The sequence below is a fragment of the Neofelis nebulosa genome, chromosome 8 (genome assembly GCF_028018385.1).
Source record: "Neofelis nebulosa isolate mNeoNeb1 chromosome 8, mNeoNeb1.pri, whole genome shotgun sequence".
Taxonomy (NCBI): Eukaryota; Metazoa; Chordata; class Mammalia; order Carnivora; family Felidae; genus Neofelis; species Neofelis nebulosa.
The window spans coordinates 118,174,912-118,194,417 of NC_080789.1; the positions used below are offsets into that span (position 1 = coordinate 118,174,912).

The 19,506-nt window shown below is 39.9% G+C and overlaps 1 protein-coding gene across 15 annotated transcripts in view; it reads left to right on the forward strand.

Moving 5' to 3' along the window:
- Positions 1-16,823: 16,823 nt before the first annotated feature.
- Positions 16,824-19,506, forward strand: part of ABI1 (abl interactor 1) — a 132,336-nt gene continuing 129,653 nt past the window's right edge. For 5 of the 15 annotated variants that reach the window (XM_058681645.1, XM_058681652.1, XM_058681655.1 and 2 more), the window contains exon 1: positions 16,826-17,094. In XM_058681645.1, the coding sequence (XP_058537628.1) occupies positions 16,978-17,094 (117 nt within the window). In that variant the 5' untranslated portion in view covers positions 16,826-16,977. Of the gene's footprint in view, positions 17,095-19,506 lie in introns of all 15 variants that reach the window. The other 10 variants (XM_058681647.1, XM_058681648.1, XM_058681646.1 and 7 more) reach the window with 3 other exon arrangements.

Consider the following 19,506-nt stretch of genomic DNA (forward strand, 5'->3'; position numbering starts at 1 on the left):
ATTGTCTGTCTAGAAAAATAGCATTGAGTAAACTAAAATACTATTGAAATTGTAAGAGTTGTAGTTTACTCAAACTAGGAAAACTACATGTTTTAATAATCGGTAAGAGTTGAGACGGTGAGGGGCGCCTGGGTGGCGCAGTCGGTTAAGCGTCCGACTTCAGCCAGGTCACGATCTCGCGGTCCGTGAGTTCGAGCCCCGCATCGGGCTCTGGGCTGAAGGCTCAGAGCCTGGAGCCTGCTTCCGATTCTGTGTCTCCCTCTCTCTCTGCCCCTCCCCCGTTCATGCTCTGTCTCTCTCTGTCTCAAAATAAATAAACGTTAAAAAAAAAAAAAAAAAAAAATTAAAAAAAAGAGTTGAGACGGTGAATAAGATAAATATTCAAAATCTATAGTTTCCTATTAGAATATTGGAAGACAAAAATCAAGTCCAGACCATTTGCAATGTGAATGGAACTAGAGGGTATTATGCTAAGCGAAATTAGTCAGAGAAAGACAAATATATGACTTTATTCATATGTGGAATTTAAGATAAAAAACAGATGATCATACAGGAAGGGAAGCAAAATTAATATAAAAACAGAGAGGGGGACAAAACGTAAGAGACTCTTAAATATAGAAAACAAACAGAGGGTTGCTGGAGGGGTTGTGAGTGGGGGAATGGGCTAAATGGGCAAGGAGCATTAAGGAAGACACTTATTGGAATAAACCACTGGTTTCTAGTCTTGAAATCGTTATTGCACTATGTGATAACTAACTTGGATGTACATTTAAAAAAAAGAATTTTTTTGTTTAACAAATAAAAATATTTTTTTAAATAAAAAAATCAAGTCCAGATGGATTAAAGACTTAAACATGAAAAGAAAAACTACAGACTTTTAGAAAATAAGACAGTCTTAACTAATGCAACAAGATTAGGTAAAATAAATGAGATATAAGAATCAGGAAAGAAAAAGTAAATATTACATTATTTGCAGGTGATCAGGTGATACGTTATTCACATAGAAAATCTAAGGGAAGCTACTACTATTACAACTAAGAAAGGATTCAGTAAGGTTGTTGAACTTAAGATCAATCAATAATGATGCTTTAAAACAACAGTTATATTACAAAATGTAATAGAAAAAAATATTCACAATAACAATACATTCCAAGGTTCTAAAAACAAAAGATGTTTAACATCTTTTTGGAGAAAAATTCTAAAATTTATCTGGGCATTGAAAGGCCAGAATAAATAGACATATGGTAGTTATATCCAAAATTATAAAGATGAAAATTCTTCCCAAATTATCCATAAGTACAATATAACTCCTTTTACAGTCTCCATAGGACTCTGAAGAACTTTATAAACTAACAAAAAGTCCTACAGAAAAGCCCAGAACAGGTAAGATGATTCTGAAAAGAATGTAATGGAATGTTCCATTAGGCAGGGCGGGCTAACTGCTACCATCAAGTACTGCAGTGTTTCAGAGGCTTAACACAATAATGTTTATCCATCATGCATCTCACAGTCCAATAATAGTGGCAGAAGAGCAAGGGGGAGGATGATTCTGCTCCATTTAGTCTTCCAGGAGTGCAGGATCCTCTGTCTAGTGGCTCCATCATCCCATAGGACCTCAGAGTCCTCCACTGGATCTCCTACATCCAGCCAGAAGAAGAGGTTATAGGGAGAGGGCATGGAGACTCTCAAGGGAGATTTTTAAGAGCCAGGTCTGGAAGTGGCAAATATTGCTTTCCATCAGCATTTCATTGGTATAATTTAACTTCAATCACAACTGAAAAATTTTTAGGGGCACCTGCGTGGCTCAGTCGGTTAAGCAACCCGCTCTTGATTTTGGCTCAGATTATGATCTCACAGTTTGTGAGAGCAAGACCCACGTCAGGCCCTGTGCTGACGGTGCAGAGCCTACTTGGAATTTTCTCTCTGTATCTCCCTCTCTGTCCCTCTCTCTCTCAACATGAATAAATAAACTTCTAAAAAAATGGCTGAAAAATTTTAGTATAGGTAAGTTTCTAGAGAAAAAGAAAACTTGGCAAACAAACAACAGTCTCCACCACAGAAGATTGATCCTGCCAAGTGGCATACTTAAGAAGCATTAGCAATAAGTAAGTGTGTGATATTGATGGAAGAAAAGCCATTTAGTTTATAGTGGGACAGAATAGAGAACTCAGAGATAGGAATTAAAAATTATTGGAGAAAGTATGAACTATTTAATAAGTAGCAACGGAAAAATTCTATATAGAAACCAAAGAAATGAGATAGATCCTTATTATATACACATAATAAATTCCACACAGATTAAGGATTTAATGTGTAAAGTTCATCTTTAAAGTTATTAGAAGAAAAATAGGACTGCTGCATTACACAACTCCAGGGAGCACCATTCATGCTGTAATGTATATTAATTAGCGCCCCCTGAAGTTGTGCAGCACATTGGTCTTGTTTATGGTTAAGTGTTAAGGAAAGGATTACTTAAGCCCCCGAAATAGAATTACAAAAAGAAAATATGGATACATCTCTAAGTTTAGGCTGCAACAACTAAATGCTATAAACTGGGTGGACAGTAACTTACTTCTCATAATTCTAGAAGATGGGAAGTCCAAGACCAACATGCCATAGAGTGTGGTTCTTGGTGAGGGCCCCCTACCTGGCTTGAAGGTGGCTCTCTTTTTGGTGTATCCTCACATGTCTTTTCCTTGATGTGATATATGTTCCTTGAGAAAGAGAGAGAGAGATCTCTTTCTCTTCATCTTCATATCAGGGCACTGATCTCATCAAGAGAGTTCCAGCCTAATCTAAACCTAATTACTTCCCCAAAGGTCCCACCTCCAAATAGTGTAACACTGAAGAAAAGAGTGTCATTATATTAATTTGGGGTGGTGGATATAAACATTCAATACATAACCATACATTTGACTACATTCAAACTGAAAACTTTGGTATGAAAGAAGATACATATATAAAATTAAAGCATGTTATAGATTTGGAGAGAGTACTTGAACACATGTGTTGAGTGATACAGTCTCCAAATCCATCTTTCTTCTCCTTTGTCTCTGTGGATATTATAAAAAGCCAAAAATTCAATGTCCTTGACTCTCCTACAGCTAAAGGTTTCCATGTGTCACTGATCTGGTTTATGTATATAATTGATGCTGCTCAATAGTGCTTCTTTGAAGGTTTGAAAAAAATTTTTTTAAATGTTTATTTTTGAGAGAGAGAGAGAGAGGGAGAGAGAGAGAGAGTGTGAGCGAGGGAGGTGCAGAGAGAGAGGGAGACACAGAATCCAAAGCAGGCTCCAGGCTCTGAGCTGTCAGCACAGAGCCTGATGTGGGGCTCAAACTCATGGACCATGAGATCGTGACCTGAGCTGAAGCTAGACACTTAACTGACTGAGCCACCCAGGCGCTCCCAAAGGTTTTTAATGAGTAAAGATTTAGCTGGAGCGCTCCTTTGCCCTTTTTAGCCTTTGCCTTTTATCCTCATCTGTCTTCTTCCTGAAATGTTGTTGAAATAGATTGAAGTATAGCAGCTATCTTGTCCCAGGTGATGCAAGCCATGTACCAAGGAGGTGAAAGTCAGGAGAGAGAGGAGCCTGGATCCTTGGTAACATCATGAACACCTCCACCAGCCTTGTATGGTCTGTGCAAAATCTCCTGATCCAAGAAAAATATAAATATGTCTTTCTGTAGGGTTTTGGTGCTTGAAACAAAATGGAATTTCTTTTTTTTTTAAATTTATTTATTTTGAGAGAGAGAGAGAGGGAGAGAATCCCCTACACGAGTAGAGGAGGGGCAGAGAGAGAGGGCGAGACAGAATCCCAAACAGGCTTCAGACTCTGAGCCCTAAGCACAGAGCCTGATGCAGGGCTCAAACTCACAAGCCATGAGATCATGACCCGAGCCTAAGTTGAAGACTTAACTGACTGAGCCACCCAGGTACTCCATAGGCAAAAAACCTTTTGTACAGAATAAAGAATTCTTACAGTTAATTGAAGGACAAAGGACAAAAACTCAATAGAAAAATGGGTAAGGGAAAAGACTGGCACATAGCAGGAGAGGAGAAATAAAAGGCCAAAAACACAAATGAGAAAATAATCTGTATAGCAGAGAAATGCAAATTAAAACAACAATGAAAAACCATTTTTTATTTATCAGTCCTGCTAATGATCTTATGTCTGATTATATAAAATGCTGGTGAGAATATGAACATATGGAACTCTCATACACTCCTAATGAGAATGTAAATTGATATACCCTACTGGAGACCAATTTGGTATTTTCTATAAAAAATGAAAATATGCATACCTAATAATGAAGCAATTTCCTTTTCTAGCATAAACTCTAGAAAACTTTCACCCATGTGTGCATGGAGTCAGGTATAAGGATATTCATGAGAGAGCGATTTGTAGTATTAAACAGTTTGAAACAGCCCAAGTACCTTCAAATGGAGAATACATAGTGAAATATGGAACATTGGAACAATGAAATACTGTATAGCAATAAAAAGAAATAGACTATATTAGACCATAGGCGTCTCAAGAATATAATGTTAAGTGAAAAAAAATCAATTGTTAGAATATATAAAACACACAAAATAGAATTATAAATTATACCAACGTAGCATGTAAAGTTATTGTTCAATAAAAAGAGAAACACTAAATTCATGCTAGTGATTACCTTGGTGGGTAGAGGGACTAGTTATGGTGCATAAAAGGTCAAATTTTTATCCAAATATTTTATTTCCCTTTAAAAAACAAATATGAAAAATGAAATAATTTTTTATGTTTTATAGAATTTTACCCAATTGCCCTACATTGTTTATTGAATAGTACATCTTTTTGCCTGGATTTGAAAGGCCTCCTTTTAAAATACTAGTTCCCAGGGGTGTCTAGTATTTGGCTCAGGTCATGATCTTGCAGTATGTGAGTTCAAGCCCTACATTGGGCTCTGTACTGACAACTCAGAGACTGGAGCCTGTTTCAGATTCTGTGTCTCCCTCTCTCTCTCTGCCCCTCCCCTGCTTGCACTCTGTCTCTGTCTCTCTCTCAAAAATAAAATAAACATTAAAAATAAAATAGAATACTAGTTCCGACAACTCATCAAGAAAAAACAATCAGATTTTAATATGGGCAAAAGACTTGAATAGACATTTCTCTAAAAAAGATGCAAATGGCCAGTAAACACATTAAGTGATGCTTAACATCACTATCTCATCAGGGAAATGCAAATCAGTTTTTCTTGGTTTATTTTTAGATTTTCCATTTATTTCCTTTTTTAAAAAATTAACACTGTTTTTTAAAGTTTATTTTATTTATTTTGAATGAGAGAGTGAGCAGGGGAGGAGCAGAGGGAGAGGGAGAGAGAGTCCCAAGCAGGCTCCCTGCTGCCAGGGCAGAGCCCTACATGGGGGGCCCCGAGATCATGACCTGAGCTGAAACCAAGAGTTGGATGCTCAACCAACTGAGCCACCCAGGGACCCTGATTTTCTATTTCTTTATTGATTTTTTTCATCTTGTTCACACAGTGCTTTCTTGACTTTCTCCACATCTTTTTTTTAGTTCTTTGTGTAGTTTTAAGGGTGCTCAGTCAGTTCAGCATCTAACTCTTGACTTCTGCTCAGGTCATGATCCCAGGGTTGTAGAATTGGATTGAGCCTCTCTCGTTGGGGTGTGTGCTGAGCCTGGAGTCTGCTTGAGATTCTCTCTCACTCTCCCTCTGCCTCTCTCCTCTGCTTGTGCTCTCTCTGTCTAAAATAAAAAATCCATCGGTTGTTTTAAAGTCTGTCTAATGTATTTGCCATTAATTAGATCTTTATGAGTGACATTTGCTATTTTGTTTTGATTGAATGGGCCATATTTCCTGTTCTTTGTATGTCTTGTGATTTTGTTGTTGTTGTTTTTGAATACTGGGTATTTGAATCTAATAATGTGATAACTCTGGATATCAGATTCTCCCTTGTCTCCTGGATTTCCTGATTTTTGTTATTGTTTTTTGTTTACTGTCATTGTTTGTTGATTGTTGTAGGGTGCCTCTGTGCTGAGGATGAGCCTGTGGAATGAACTAAATGTCTTCTCAGATCTTCCCTGAGCCTTTCTCTGGACATGTGGTCACCTCTAATTTTTCTTATATTTGCAGTTGTTTTTCAATGTCATAATGTTTAATATCTGGCTCTGGAAAGGGGATAAAAAAACTGAAAATGAAGTGGAGGGTAGGGTGCTAGTCCTTTAAAGTCTCTGGTAATAACTTCAAACAATGGGGAGGGGCTTGCAACCATTGAGAGAGGTGCTACAGTTCTCTGATCAAATCAGAGATTAGAGATCTCCTAATCCCTGTATTTGGAGGAGAGGGGGTTTTTTGCCCATTCTGACACCCACAAGCCGTATTCAGGCTGCTCTAGGAATACCTACACATCTGCCTGCCTGCCATGTGGCAGGAGGTGGGGGATGGGTAGCTGCTAATGTGCTAAGTGCTGAAAATGACCAAAAGTAACTGCAATTTTCCTTCACATTTTTTTCAGGAAGTTGCAAACTGTCAATAGACTCTAGACTAGTTACATCAGGCATATTCTGCCAGTGCAATTGTTGCCTACTTACGTGGGGAGGCAGATTCCTGGTACTTCCTACTCTACCATTTCCCCAGAATCCTCTCGTGAACACTCACTTTTAAACTGATGGTGTGCTGGGGCGCCCGGGTGGCTCATTCGGTAAGTTTCTGACTTCAGGTCAGGTTATGATCTCATGGTTTGTGGCTTCAAGCCCTGTGTCAGGCTCTGTGCTGACAATCCAGAGCCTGGAGCCTGCTTGGGATTCTGTGTCTCCCTGTCTCTCTCTCTCTGCCCCTCCCCCACTCACGCTCTGTCTCTCTTTCAAAAATAAATAAACGTTAAAAAAAACACAAAAAACCTGGTGGTGTGCTGAGTAGTTTATGGTAATCTTATTTACTACTCTCAAAATACAGAAATTAGCAAGGTTTATACAACTTCCCCAGAGTCTCACAGCTGGTGGATGGTCAAGGTGGTATTTAAAAAAAATTTTTTTTAATGTTTATTCATTTTTTTAAATGTTTATTCATTTTGAACACATGCAGGGAAGGGGTAGAGAGAGAGGGAGACACAGAATTGGAAGCAGGCTCCAGGCTCTGAGCTTTCAGCACAGACTCCGACATGGGGCTTGAACCCACAAACTGTGAGATCGTGACCTGAGCCGTAGTTGGATGCTTAACCAACTGAGCCACCCAGATGCTCCAGTTAAGGTTATATTTAAAACAAACGAAGGAAGGTACTTCCAAAACAGCAGAATATGAACCTTCAAAACCTGCTCCTGCATAAAAGCAATGAGAACACCAGCAAAACTTTAAAAAAATAACTTTTACCTAAACTCTGGAAATTATAACTATTAAAAATTAACTCTGGGAGGTGCCTGGGTGGCTCAGGTGGTTAAGCGTCCATCTTCAGCTCAGGTCATGATCTCTCGGTTCTTGAGTTCAAGCTCCACATCAGGCTCTGTGCTGACAGCTCAGAGCCTGGAGCCTGCTTCGGATTCTGTGTCTCCCTCTCTCTCTGCCCCACCGCAGCTTGCACTCTGTCTCTCTCTTGTCTCTCAAAAATGAATAAATGTTAAAAAAATTTTTTTTAAATTAACTCTGGAAATCAAGGAGAATTGATTCAGGAAAACAGCTGAATCCAAGTAAGAACAGCAAGCTTTGTAGTGTTTGAACTTGTCTTCTTTACACTCCTCTCTTTCTGGCTCTGCAGTAGACTTGAAAAGGAACTGTCTTACAGTCATAGTTCTTTGAAAAGCATCATCCTAGCAGCCTCTTGAGGGGGAAGAACAGGTGGGGAAAGTCCCCGAAAGTCTGGTCCCCAGAGAATTATCACTAGTTGACCTTGCTGGCAGCTCCCTAGAAAAACCCCATTCTCAGGGCTTATCTTTCACTTGACTTGGAACTCACTGGCACCAACAATCCTAGCCTCAAGTCATTTATCAAACACCAATCAGTTGTGGAGTTTGGGGGGTTTTTTTTTGGTTTGTTTTTATTTTTTCTTTAATGTTTATTTTTGAGAGAGAGAGAGAGAGAGAGAGAGAGAGAGAGAATGCCATTGCAATGGCTGTGGCAGCAATAACATTTGGGGCAAATAAAAGGTTGAATCAAAAACATAAAAGGAAAATCTGGAGAATGAAATGTCCAGAGAGAGTTTTGAAAAGCAGCAACATGTATTTTTGGAAATCTAATTTTTGTTAATGTTTATTTATCTTTAAGAGAGAGAACGCGAGTCAGGGAGGGGCAGAGAGAGGGAGACACAAAATCTGAAGGAGACTGCAGGCTCTGAGCTGTCAGCACAGAGCGTGACATGGGGCTCAAACCCACAAACTGTGAGATCATGACCTGAGCCCAAGTCTGACGCCTAACTGACTGAGCCACCCAGGTGCTCCTATTTTTGGAAATCTAGAATACCACAAATATATGCAGAGTTGTGCATGTACCCAGGAGACACTGAGACACCGAGCAGATACTTCGGTGGCCACAAATGACAAAGAATACAGACATTACAGAATTAGCTCAGAAAAATTATTAAACCAAAAACCAAATGACAACAACAAACAGGAACAGCATCAAATCCTGGGTAGAAACCCAGATGTTCTTGCCCCATGCTGCACATGGTAGTCTTGGATAGCACCCAGGGCTACATGTATATGTATTGCAAAATTTTTCCCAGTTGTAGTGAACACTTTTAGCTATTATTTTCTTTGATTACTACTTTCTCTGGAAGAGAGATCACCAATCTCAGGGTGTTCAAATAATTATGCTAACAGCTGTTTGAACATGTGTCCATTGCCAAAGCTAATGATTGGAAAGAAGAGCCAATTCCAGTTGGACTACTCAGATTTTCTTTTTGGGGAATATGAGTTTGGAACTTAGGGATTTGAGCTGAGGATGGGATTCTGGAATGGTGGAGATGAAAAACTTGGGTGCCCAAATTTGCCATGCTTTCCACCATTTAGAAAGGGCAGCAAAAGCAAAACAAAACAAAACCTTTGCAAAGAAAACAGGGTGCTAAATGAGAATGCTGCATGGGTTCCTGATGGCCTTCTAAATGACTGATTGCATTTGTAGTTTAGAGTTCTGTGAGTGAGCCTGATTTTTCATAATGAAAATATTTTCTTCTTGGGGCGCCTGGGTGGCTCAGTCGGTTGAGCGTCCGACTTCGGCTCAGGTCATGATCTCGCAGTCTGTGAGTTTGAGCCCCGTGTCGGGCTCTGTGCGGACAGCTCAGAGTGTAGAGCCTGCTTCTGATTCTCTCTCCCTCTGTCTCTCTGCCCCTCTCCCATTCATGCTCTGTCTCTCTCCCTGTCAGAAATAAACATTAAAAAAATATTTTCTTCTTTTTCCGTTTTCCCCTTTTGTGTTTTTCCTTCTTATGCTACCTTGGGTTTTGTTTTCTGTAACTTCCAACTAAGGAAATCTAACTTTACATGGGTTGTCATCTGTCTTTAGAACTTTTAAATTATTATTTTGTTCATTTGTCGGGGAAAGAGAAATTCCCCTAGGTATTTCCAACACTACAGGATTCATAAAACCGTTGGAAGGGTTGGAAGGACAAAGTTCAGGGTAGGGCCATTACTAGCTAGTTCACTGCAAAGTTCAAAGAATGAGATACTTGTTATTGCTGGTGAGGTCAACTGTTCCCAAAACAGTTCTGATTGTCACAAATGCCTGCAGCATCTTATTGAGGTGGAAAATGGGAGGTGGAGGAGGATGTGTTGATTCAGCAGCTTCCAAAATTAACAAGTGATTAATTCATTCAATCCATGCTAGAAATATCGCAGCTTCTGGAAAAGAAGAAAAAACAACATGAGATTTCACTTAAAAACTATATTTTTTCCTGTAGGACTCCAGGCAGTTTGCATTTTTAGCCACTGTTAATTTTTAATTATTTCACGATGACAGCTTGTTCCCCACTAAAACAACATTGGCATTTTGCGATGGCTTGACTTAACGTGTCTGAGGGAGATCTTTCCCCCCCATGTTAAAGGAATAATCACACTTGCTTGAATACTAGCCTATAGGTCTGGCCTGCTACAAATATGACTGTATATTAAAGGATTTCCACAACCAATTATAATAAAATTTGAAGGAGAGTTTACAATTCCTTCTATATCCTGAAATTCTCTTGTCTTCTGTGGGCCTTGCTAAACCATTTGAACAGATCATTCCATTAACCCTCCTTCTCTGGGGATTCCTGGATGGTATCGTTAATTTGACAAGAAGCAAAGAGAGGTAATAATTGAGGGTTGTAGACTCCTAGAATGTCAGTTAATCCTAGAATGTCCTGTAACGGACTAAATTGTGTTCCCTGCAAAATTCATATCATATATTGAAGTCAAAACCTCAAGTACCTTAGAGTGTGAATATATTTGGAGATGGGCCTTTAAATAGGTAATTAAGGTGAAATGAGGTCAGAGGACATGACCCTAATCTAACATGACCGGTGTCCTTATCAAAAGACAACATTAGGATATAGACACGAGGGAAAAGGCCCTGTATGAGGACATAGTGAGAAGATGACCATCTACAAGCTAAGGAGAGGGGCTTTCGGAGAAACCACACCTGCTGACACTTTGATTTCTTGCCTCCAGAGCTTTGAGAAAATAAAATTCTGTTGTTTAAGCCACTCAGTGTGTGGTATTTTGTTTTGGTAGCCTGAGCAGACTAATACATCCTCCCCCCTTCTTTTTGGTAGAGAACATGATCATGTCACATAGTGGTGGTGGATGAGGACAGCAGGGAATTGGGGGGAGGACCCTGGTTGCCTTGACTCCTTGTTTCTTTCCATTATACCACATTTCTAGTCTATATTCTGGTTTGTTGACCACACACTTCCAATTTAGTATCCTGAGATACAATATAGTGCATTAACTTTTCAGAAGTCTGAGATTCATTAGGTATGCAGTGTCACTTGTGTCCCAGATAACAAGGGAAGCAATCATGTACCCAGATAGTCAAAATTATTATTTCCTGGGACATCTCTTAATCCTTCTGAACTAAGGTCTTTATGATCATCAGCAATCTGCTATTTCAAAGTTGAATATATGAAATTTCAATTTATCCCCATGCACATGTGCAGAATTTGCAGTTACAAACTGTTTTCCATTACCAAAATGATTATCTTGACTAGATATCCATGATTTTCTGCTTGAGCCTCAGTATACATCATTTAGTTTAATAGAAACACTTTTATTCTCTATTCTGTTGGGATTTCTTTGGGAGACATTTCATTTTAATTTATTTGAACAAAACCCACAGAAAAATGCTAAATCCGTAAATTGTTTAAAGGTGCACATTTTGGGAGAGAAGCTGGACTGGAAAGGTTTCATGATGTTCATAATTTAGTGTCACCATGTCTACTTGCAATTTTTAATGTTAATTCTTGGCTGTTTAGTCACCTTTGTAACTTGGAAAAGAAATTTGTCTCCTCTTTTTTTTTGGGGGGGTTGTATCATTTTTTATCATATCAAAACAAGCAAAAATATGTAATTTTTCCCTTCTTTAATATTTGAAGCAAGGGATTTTTCATCTGCCTGTACTTTTTCGGGTCAGTTTAGTTAGATATAATTTAGTTACAATAAAACTCACGGATTTTAAGTGTGCAATTCAATAAAGTTTGAGAAGTGCATTTAGTCATGTAAGCCTCACTACAATCATGATCTAGGACATTTCCATCACCTCTAAAAGTTTACTTGTGTCTGTTTGGAGTCTGGTCTCTGGCAAAGCTTGATCTGATTTCTATCACTGAAGCTTTGCCATTTTTAAAATTTCATATAAATGAAATAGTACAATATGTAGTCATATGTGTATCTGTTTTCTTTAAAAAAATTTTTTTTTAGGGGCGCCTGGGTGGCGCAGTTGGTTAAGCGTCCGACTTCAGCCAGGTCACGATCTCGCGGTCCATGAGTTCGAGCCCCGCGTCGGGCTCTGGGCTGATGTCTCGGAGCCTGGAGCCTGTTTCCAATTCTGTGTCTCCCTCTCTCTCTGACCCTCCCCCATTCATGCTCTGTCTCTCTCTGTCCCAAAAAATAAATAAAAAACATTGAAAAAAAAATTTAAAAAAAAAAATTTTTTTTTAAATGCTTATTTACTTTGAGGGAGAGAGGAAGTGTGTGTATGAGAGGGGGAGGGGCAGAGAGAGAAAAATAATCCTCAGCAGGCTCCCCTATTCGGAGCTCGATCCCATGAACCACAAGACCATGACCTGAGCCAAGATCAAGGTGACGCCCAACCTACTGGGCCACCCAGGCGCCCCTGTGTCTGTCTGCTTTTGCTTAGCAAATTGCATTTGAGATCCATCCATGATTTTGTGTTACGTTACATTACGTTACATTACGTTACATTTTGTTGCTGAATAGTATTCTATTGTTTGTTTATCCATAGCTGTTTGAAGGACATTTGAGTCATTCCCAGCTTTTATACAGCTACCATAAACATTCACATCGTGGTTCTTGTGTGAACATAAATTTTCATTTCTCTTGGGTAGATACCCACCAGTAGGATTACGAGGTTATATACTAGGTATATGTTTGGCTTTATAAGAAAGTGCTACACTGCTTTCCAAAGTGGCTGTAGCAGTTTGCAGCCAATAACATATGACAGTCCAATTACTCTACATTCTCACTAGCACTTGCTTTTGTCAGGATTTTTTTTTTTAAATGTTTGTTCATTTATTTATTTATTTAGAGGCTGGGGAGGGACAGAGAGGAGACAGAATTCCAAAAAGGCCCCACTCTGTTAGTGAGGAGACTGATGTTGGGTTCCATCTCACAAACTGAGATCCTGACCTGAGCCCAAATCACTAGTTAGATGCTCAACCAAGTAAGCCACCCAGGCCCCTCAGGATTTTTTTTTTTTTTTTTTAATTTTAGCTATTCTAATGGGTGTGTGGTGTAGTCTTTTAAAATTTATACTCCAGCCAGGTGGAGTGGAGTATTATCTTATTATGGCTTTAATTTTCATTTACTTGATGGATAATGAGTTGCATACTTTTTTTCATATATTTATTGGCCATTTGTGAAATGTAGTTGTCTTCTTTTGTCCATTTTTTATTGGCTTGTCTTTTTTTAAATTGACTTGGGGGAATTTTTAAAAATTATATTCTCGGTATGAGTCCTTTGTCAAACATTTATGTTGTGGCTTATCTTTTCACTTTCTTCAAAAAAAAATTTTTTTTAAATGTTTGTTCATTTTGGAGGGAGGGAGGGAGGGAGAGATAGAGCATCAGCAGGGGAGGGGCAGAGAGAGAGGGAGACATAGAATCTGAAGCAAGCCCCAGGCTCTGAGCTGTCAACACAGAGTCTGATGTGGGGCTTGAACCCACAAACTGTGGGATCATGAACTGAGCTGAAGTCGGACATTCAACCGACCGAGCCACTTAGGCACCCCTTCACTTTCTTAATACTATTTTTTAATGAGCAGAGTGTTTTAACTTTAATGATGGCTATAGTAGGCTGATTAATGGACTTCCATAGATGTCTGTGTCCTAATCCCTGGAAACTATGAGTATGTTACCTCACATGGCAAAGGGGACTTTGCAGACATAATCAGGTTAAGGATCTTGAGCTGGGGAGGTTATCCTAGATTACCCATACCCTGGGATGTATGTAGTCACAGGGTCCTTATAAGAGGGAGTGATGATGGTCAGAGTCAGAAAGGAGGAGATCTTTCTATAGAAGCAAAGTCAGAGAGAGATTTGATGATGCTTTTTTCTGAGTTGAAGATTGAAGAAGGGACCATGAGCCAAGGAATGCAGGTAGCTTCTAGACGTGGAAAAGGCAAGGAAATGTATTCTCTGGAGTCTCCAAAAGGAACAAAGCCCCATTAACCCCTTAATTTTAGTTGACTGTGACTTTGACCTCCAGAGCTACAACGATTATAGATTAGTGTTGCTTTAAGTCACTAAATTTGTTGTAATTTGTTACATAAACATTGGAAATGAATGCAATGGCTTACCTTTTCACTTTATTAAAAAGCAACTTACCAAATTTTTTTCTTTATTTTTTAGTGCTTATTGTATACTGGTTAACATTTGCCTACCCCGTGCTTGTGAAGTTATTCTATGTTTTCTTGCAGAAGCTTTATTGCATTACCTTTTACATTTGGACCTATGATATATCCTGAATAAATTTTGGAGTATGGTGTGAAGTAGGGTCAATGTTCATTAAAAAAAAAATACCCCACAAATATCCAATGGCTCTAGCACAGGTACTGGGAAAATAGAATTCTTTCCCTCCTTGAATTGCATTGGCATTTTTGTCATTAATCCACTTTCTGTATCTGTTCCAAAGAGTTGTCTATTCTTACATCAAGCCCACACTGTCTTAATTTCTGTAGCTTTATAGTAAACCTTGAAATTTGGTAGTGTGATTCTTCTACTTTAGTTTTGTCTTGGCTATACTTGGGTCTTTGCATTTCTAGATAGATTTTAGAATCACCTTGTCAATTTTTACAAAGCTGTTAGGATTTTGAATAGGGTTGTACAAGGTAAGCTGTTCTGGTACAGAAATTTAGATCCTTTACTTCTGCTAAATTTTATTCTATTGAATCTTTGTGTATATATTTTTTCTGGCTTATCTGTTAATAACTGTGACTTTGTAATATTTATAACAATGTAAATTTATGATAGTAACATGTGCTTATGGTATAGAGTCATATTTGCTTAGTTCAGTGGAGGGAAAAACGGTTTTGAAACTGTGGGTCATGAAATCAGTTAGGGGTCCTTGTATCATATTTAGTTTTATAAAACTTTTAATTTTGTTTTTAAATTTATTTTTCATTTTATTTTATTAAAATTTTTTTTATTTTTTAATTTTTAAAATTTTTTATAAAGCCAAGGATAACCAAGGAAATTTCAGTATTTCTTCTTCTTTTTTTTTAATGTTTATTTTTGACAGAGAGAGAGAGAGAGAGAGAGAGAGAGAGAGCGCATGGGCAGGGGAGGGGCAGAGAGCGAGAGGGAGACACAGAAACAGAAACAGGCTCCAGGCTCTGAGCTGTATGCACAGAGCCCGATGGGGGGCTGGAACTCAGAGACTGCGAGATCATGACCTGAGCTGAAGTCGGGTGCTCAACCTACTGAGCCACCCAGGCGTCCCTGTTAAAATCTCTTCACCTTTGTAAGCTGAAATTTCCGTATTTGGGGGGTGCCTGTGTGGCTTAGTTGGTTAAGTGCCAGACTCTTGATTTAAGCTCAAGTCATGATCTCACTGTTTGTGAGTTCGAGGTTCACATCGGGCTCTGCACTGACAATGCCAGCCTGCTTGAGATTCTTTCTCTCTCTGCCCCTCTCCTCTTCAAAAATAAATAAGCATTAAAAAAAAGAATATATCACTTTTCAGTAGCTTGTATAAAATATCTGGATTAATGAAATTATTAAAGAAAGACTATTATGTCTATTCCAGATAATTATGGAGAGTAAGCCATTTATTGATTTATCGACCTGGGAATCTTCTATTGGGAATCTGGTGGCTGGGAGTAGTTCTCTCTTTCACGTAGGAGACTTAAGTTTTTCCTTTTACAGGTTGGACATTTTATGGCCCTTAGTAAAGATAATATTCAATAAATACCTATTGATGGGCCAATTTTTAAAAATTTAATGGAGTCATGTTATTATTCCTATAGTTGTTGTGATTGGGAATGACCTAGTGGAGAGCTGAAAATTGGAGTTTTGTATGATCTTTAAATTAGTTTCCTCTTTGGCCTTTGGACAACACTTTGGACAACTCGTTTAAATCAAAAGCATATTCTTGTTGAAATGAAAAGCTTGAAATACAGGGCCTTTTACACTATTACAAAGCAGTTGATAAAGATAACAAAATGATTTTACCCAACGTAGAAACTCTTCCATAACTTCAAAAATGTAGGGAGATACTTGCAATGAAGAGGCAGAGAAAAAGCGATTGGCACAGGATACCGTTGAAATTATGTGTATTTATTTATTTTAAAAAATTTTTCATGTTTATTTGTTTTTGACAGAGAGGGAGAGAGACAGAGCATGAGCGGGGGAGGGGCAGAGAAAGGGAGACACGGAATCTGAAATAGGCTCCAGGCTCTGAGCTGCCAGCACAGCCCCCCCCCCCCCCCCCAAGTGGGGCTCGGACTCACAGACCTCGAGATCATGACCTGAGCCGAAGTCGGACGCTCAACCGACTGAGTCACCCAGGCGCCCCATGTGTATTTATTTTTAAATTGTGAGTCTTTACAGTACGGAGTATACTTGTTTAACTCATACCCCCAATGTTTAGTACATTGCTTGCTGCAGCGCTGTCGATTAATAAATGTTTGCTAAATTTTGGAGGAAGGTTAGAAAGTAAAGCCAGAGTCGCCTTATATCTGAAAAAAAAAAAAAAGGAAGTAAAGATTTGGCTTTCTTCATATTCTAACCCTTTTTAATCCTATATCAGAACTGGTATCTCTGGTTCACTAACATTTCTTAATCAACAAAATTCTGCCAACTTTCGCAGCTTTCTTGAGGAAAGGATTTTATTTTCTAGAATCACCCTGTGGCGCCCTCTGCCGGAGTTGTCAGGAAACTTCGCACTTAAGTCCCTTCCCTGGGTTTTCATTTACGTTCCTCCCCGTTCTTTTTTCGGAGGCTCCCCTACACGCATGCGCTTTTGATGAAGCGCTTAGGCTGTGACAGACTACAATTCCCAGAAGACCATGCCAAAGAAAAAAAAAATCTCGTGGTCGCGGGGAGGAGGAGGGAAAGACAGGAAGGCTCGCGAGAGAACGTGTTTGAGGCGGCTGCGCGAAGTGGGTGGAGCCGGGTGGAGAGAGTGAGGAGGAAGAGGAGGAGGTGCCGTCCCACAATACCAGGCGGGAGGGCGGTAGGCGGTTTGTATCCGGGCTGTGAGGTGCTCGGCGCCTCCGCGGACCTTGCTGCCTCTGTCTCTTTAACGCGAGAGGAAGCGATGCAGAGGGGTGGAAAATGGCAGAGCTGCAGATGTTACTAGAGGAGGAGATCCCGTCTGGCAAGAGGGCGCTGATAGAGAGTTACCAGAATCTGACCCGGGTGGCGGACTACTGTGAAAACAACTACATACAGGTGAGGAGCGCGGGCGGGCGGACGGGCGCTGGCCGGCCGGGCCGAGGATCCGCCGCCTGTCGCCCGAGTGACCAGCCCACTGGGCGGGGTGGGGAACTGACCTAACCTCAGCGGCTGCCTCAGCCTCACCCTCAACCCCAACCCCAGCCCCAGCCCCCAGCCGGGGAGAGCCAGTGGCCAGGCTGTGGGAGTCGGGCTGAGATACAGGAAGTGGCTGTGGTGGTTGAAACCGATAGAAGGGGAGAGAGAAAATGGGCGAGGGAGCCCGGAGCTCGCCGCCGCCGCAGCCCGGCGTCCCCCTGCTGTCCGCCTCCTTTCGGGCTGGGCCCCCCGGGTCGCTCTGCCCCCCCCCCCCCCCCCCCTTCGGCAGCCTTCTATTCGCCGGGCTTCTGTCCGGGAGAGCCAGCTGCCTCTCCGTCCGAGAGGGGTCTAGGACGGAGAGAGAGGAGAGGAAAGGGCAGGGACGAGGCGCGGGGAGGAGCAGCAGAAGGGGGAGGAAAAGCGGGGTGTGTGTCGGGGGAGGGCGGGGTGGGGGCGATTATGTCAGTTTAACCCAGAGGGTGTGTCTTTTATTTATTTATTTTTTAAAAAATTTGTCATGAGTCACATTACACAGACCTCCCCGAGGAGAGGAGGAAACGGGTGGGAAATGAGGGAAGGCGTATAAGAGAAGTTAATCTCAAAATTCCTTTAATTGAAGGTTTGTGAATTTGCCTGGCTGTCCGTTTTCAAGTCGGGTTTTTCCACCCTCTCCTCATTTTCACTTCCATCCCACTATAAGGTATTCTAGAGGTTGTTATGATTGTCGTTATTATAAAACGTAAATTATTCTTAACTACTTGGAAAAATGTCTTACTCTCTCTTCCCCAAAAGTTCTTGAACTGTTGGCTTTATAAGTAACTTAAAATAGAATGGTGTAACCGCCGGTTGCGTTTTCTGAGGTTTCTCTTTTTCCGACCAAAGTAAATGCATAGAATATGAATCCAAGTAGATTGCCGAATATATTTAGTCTTAGAATCGTAATGTAAAGTGTTATTGTAAATTTATTAGGAGATTCTTGGGGTCTTTTTTATGACAGATTTTCGTTTGTTTTTATTTTAATGATTGAAAGTGATTTATGTTGTAGTTTGGTTTGTAGATCTTTAAGTGCGTAAACCAACAGTTTGCTACAGAAGCAGATAACCAGCAGAGTCCTTTGTATCAATATAATGGCATCAAAAATTCGCTTGCTAGTTTAAGCATAACCCAAATGTACTTTGAAAGATTAGGGTTATTGTAATTCAGAACCAAAGTATTTATAGAAATGCCTCCCATGTGATTATCATTTTTAAGAACCAACAGTTTCTGTGTTGGCAAATGCTTTTCTTTATTTTTAGAAGGAGATACTGTTTTCAGGATATTTTGAATAATTCTCAATTTCGGTATTAGTAACATTGTATCCTCAGCAGCACCAGTAGGAATTTATCTCATAAACTTTTTCAGGCTTTTACTTTAGGAGTTATAAATAAACTTGTTGAATGCCCACCATGTCTACTGTATTACTTGCTTTTGTAAACTTTGTAGTCTTTTAAAAAAAACTCTAAAATCTAAAGAAATGTGGATATAGTTTTGAAATAGAAAAGTTATAGTTTATCGATATTAAAATATACAACTTTTATTCAACTTAACCCGAAAAGCCTAAAAATTGAGGTGAATCTCAGTTTGCTGAAAGTTCTAAAGATTTTGAAAGTCAAACGCAAAGCACAGGAAGTTAATTTGCCCCGAATCCAGAGAAGTCATTTCTTTGTAGAAGTCGGTAAATAAGTACTTCATAAAGGGGTGGCTACTTTTGTTTTGCGTGTTGGGAAATCTGACAAATATATGGTGTGGTAACTGCTATGTGTTGGCAAATACAAACGTGTTTTAACTTGTCTGTTGACTACTGTTTTTTCAGGTAGTTCTGTGCCGTAGGCTTTTATTTTTTTATTTATTTTTCCTCTGTGACCCCTTTCTTCTTCCCCTTCTGTCACCATCACGTAACTCTGAAGCACTTTTTAAACTTCGTTGGTAGTATTGCTAGTTAGATAAGTCATATTATTTCTTCTGCATTCTTTTTTAAACTTGCTAGTTCCATGCTGACAAGAGCTACTGCTAGTAGCCCCAAGTTGTTTTTGGTGGTCCTAAACTTGATACCAGTGAGGTACCAGTGGGGCTGGGGGGGGGGGGGGGATGAAATTCACACGTAGTCTTAGCAGCCTTGAAACTTTGGGCAGCATGTTGCAGGCTACTAGCTAGCTGCCTTCCTGAGATGCTCAGACAGGGTCAGGCTCGGACAGGCTGAGAAGATGGTGAAGACTGTGGAAGTTGATGTAGTAGCTGTCTTTGTGACATGCTGTGCTGCTAACTTTGGTGCTGTGAATAGGGTACAAATAG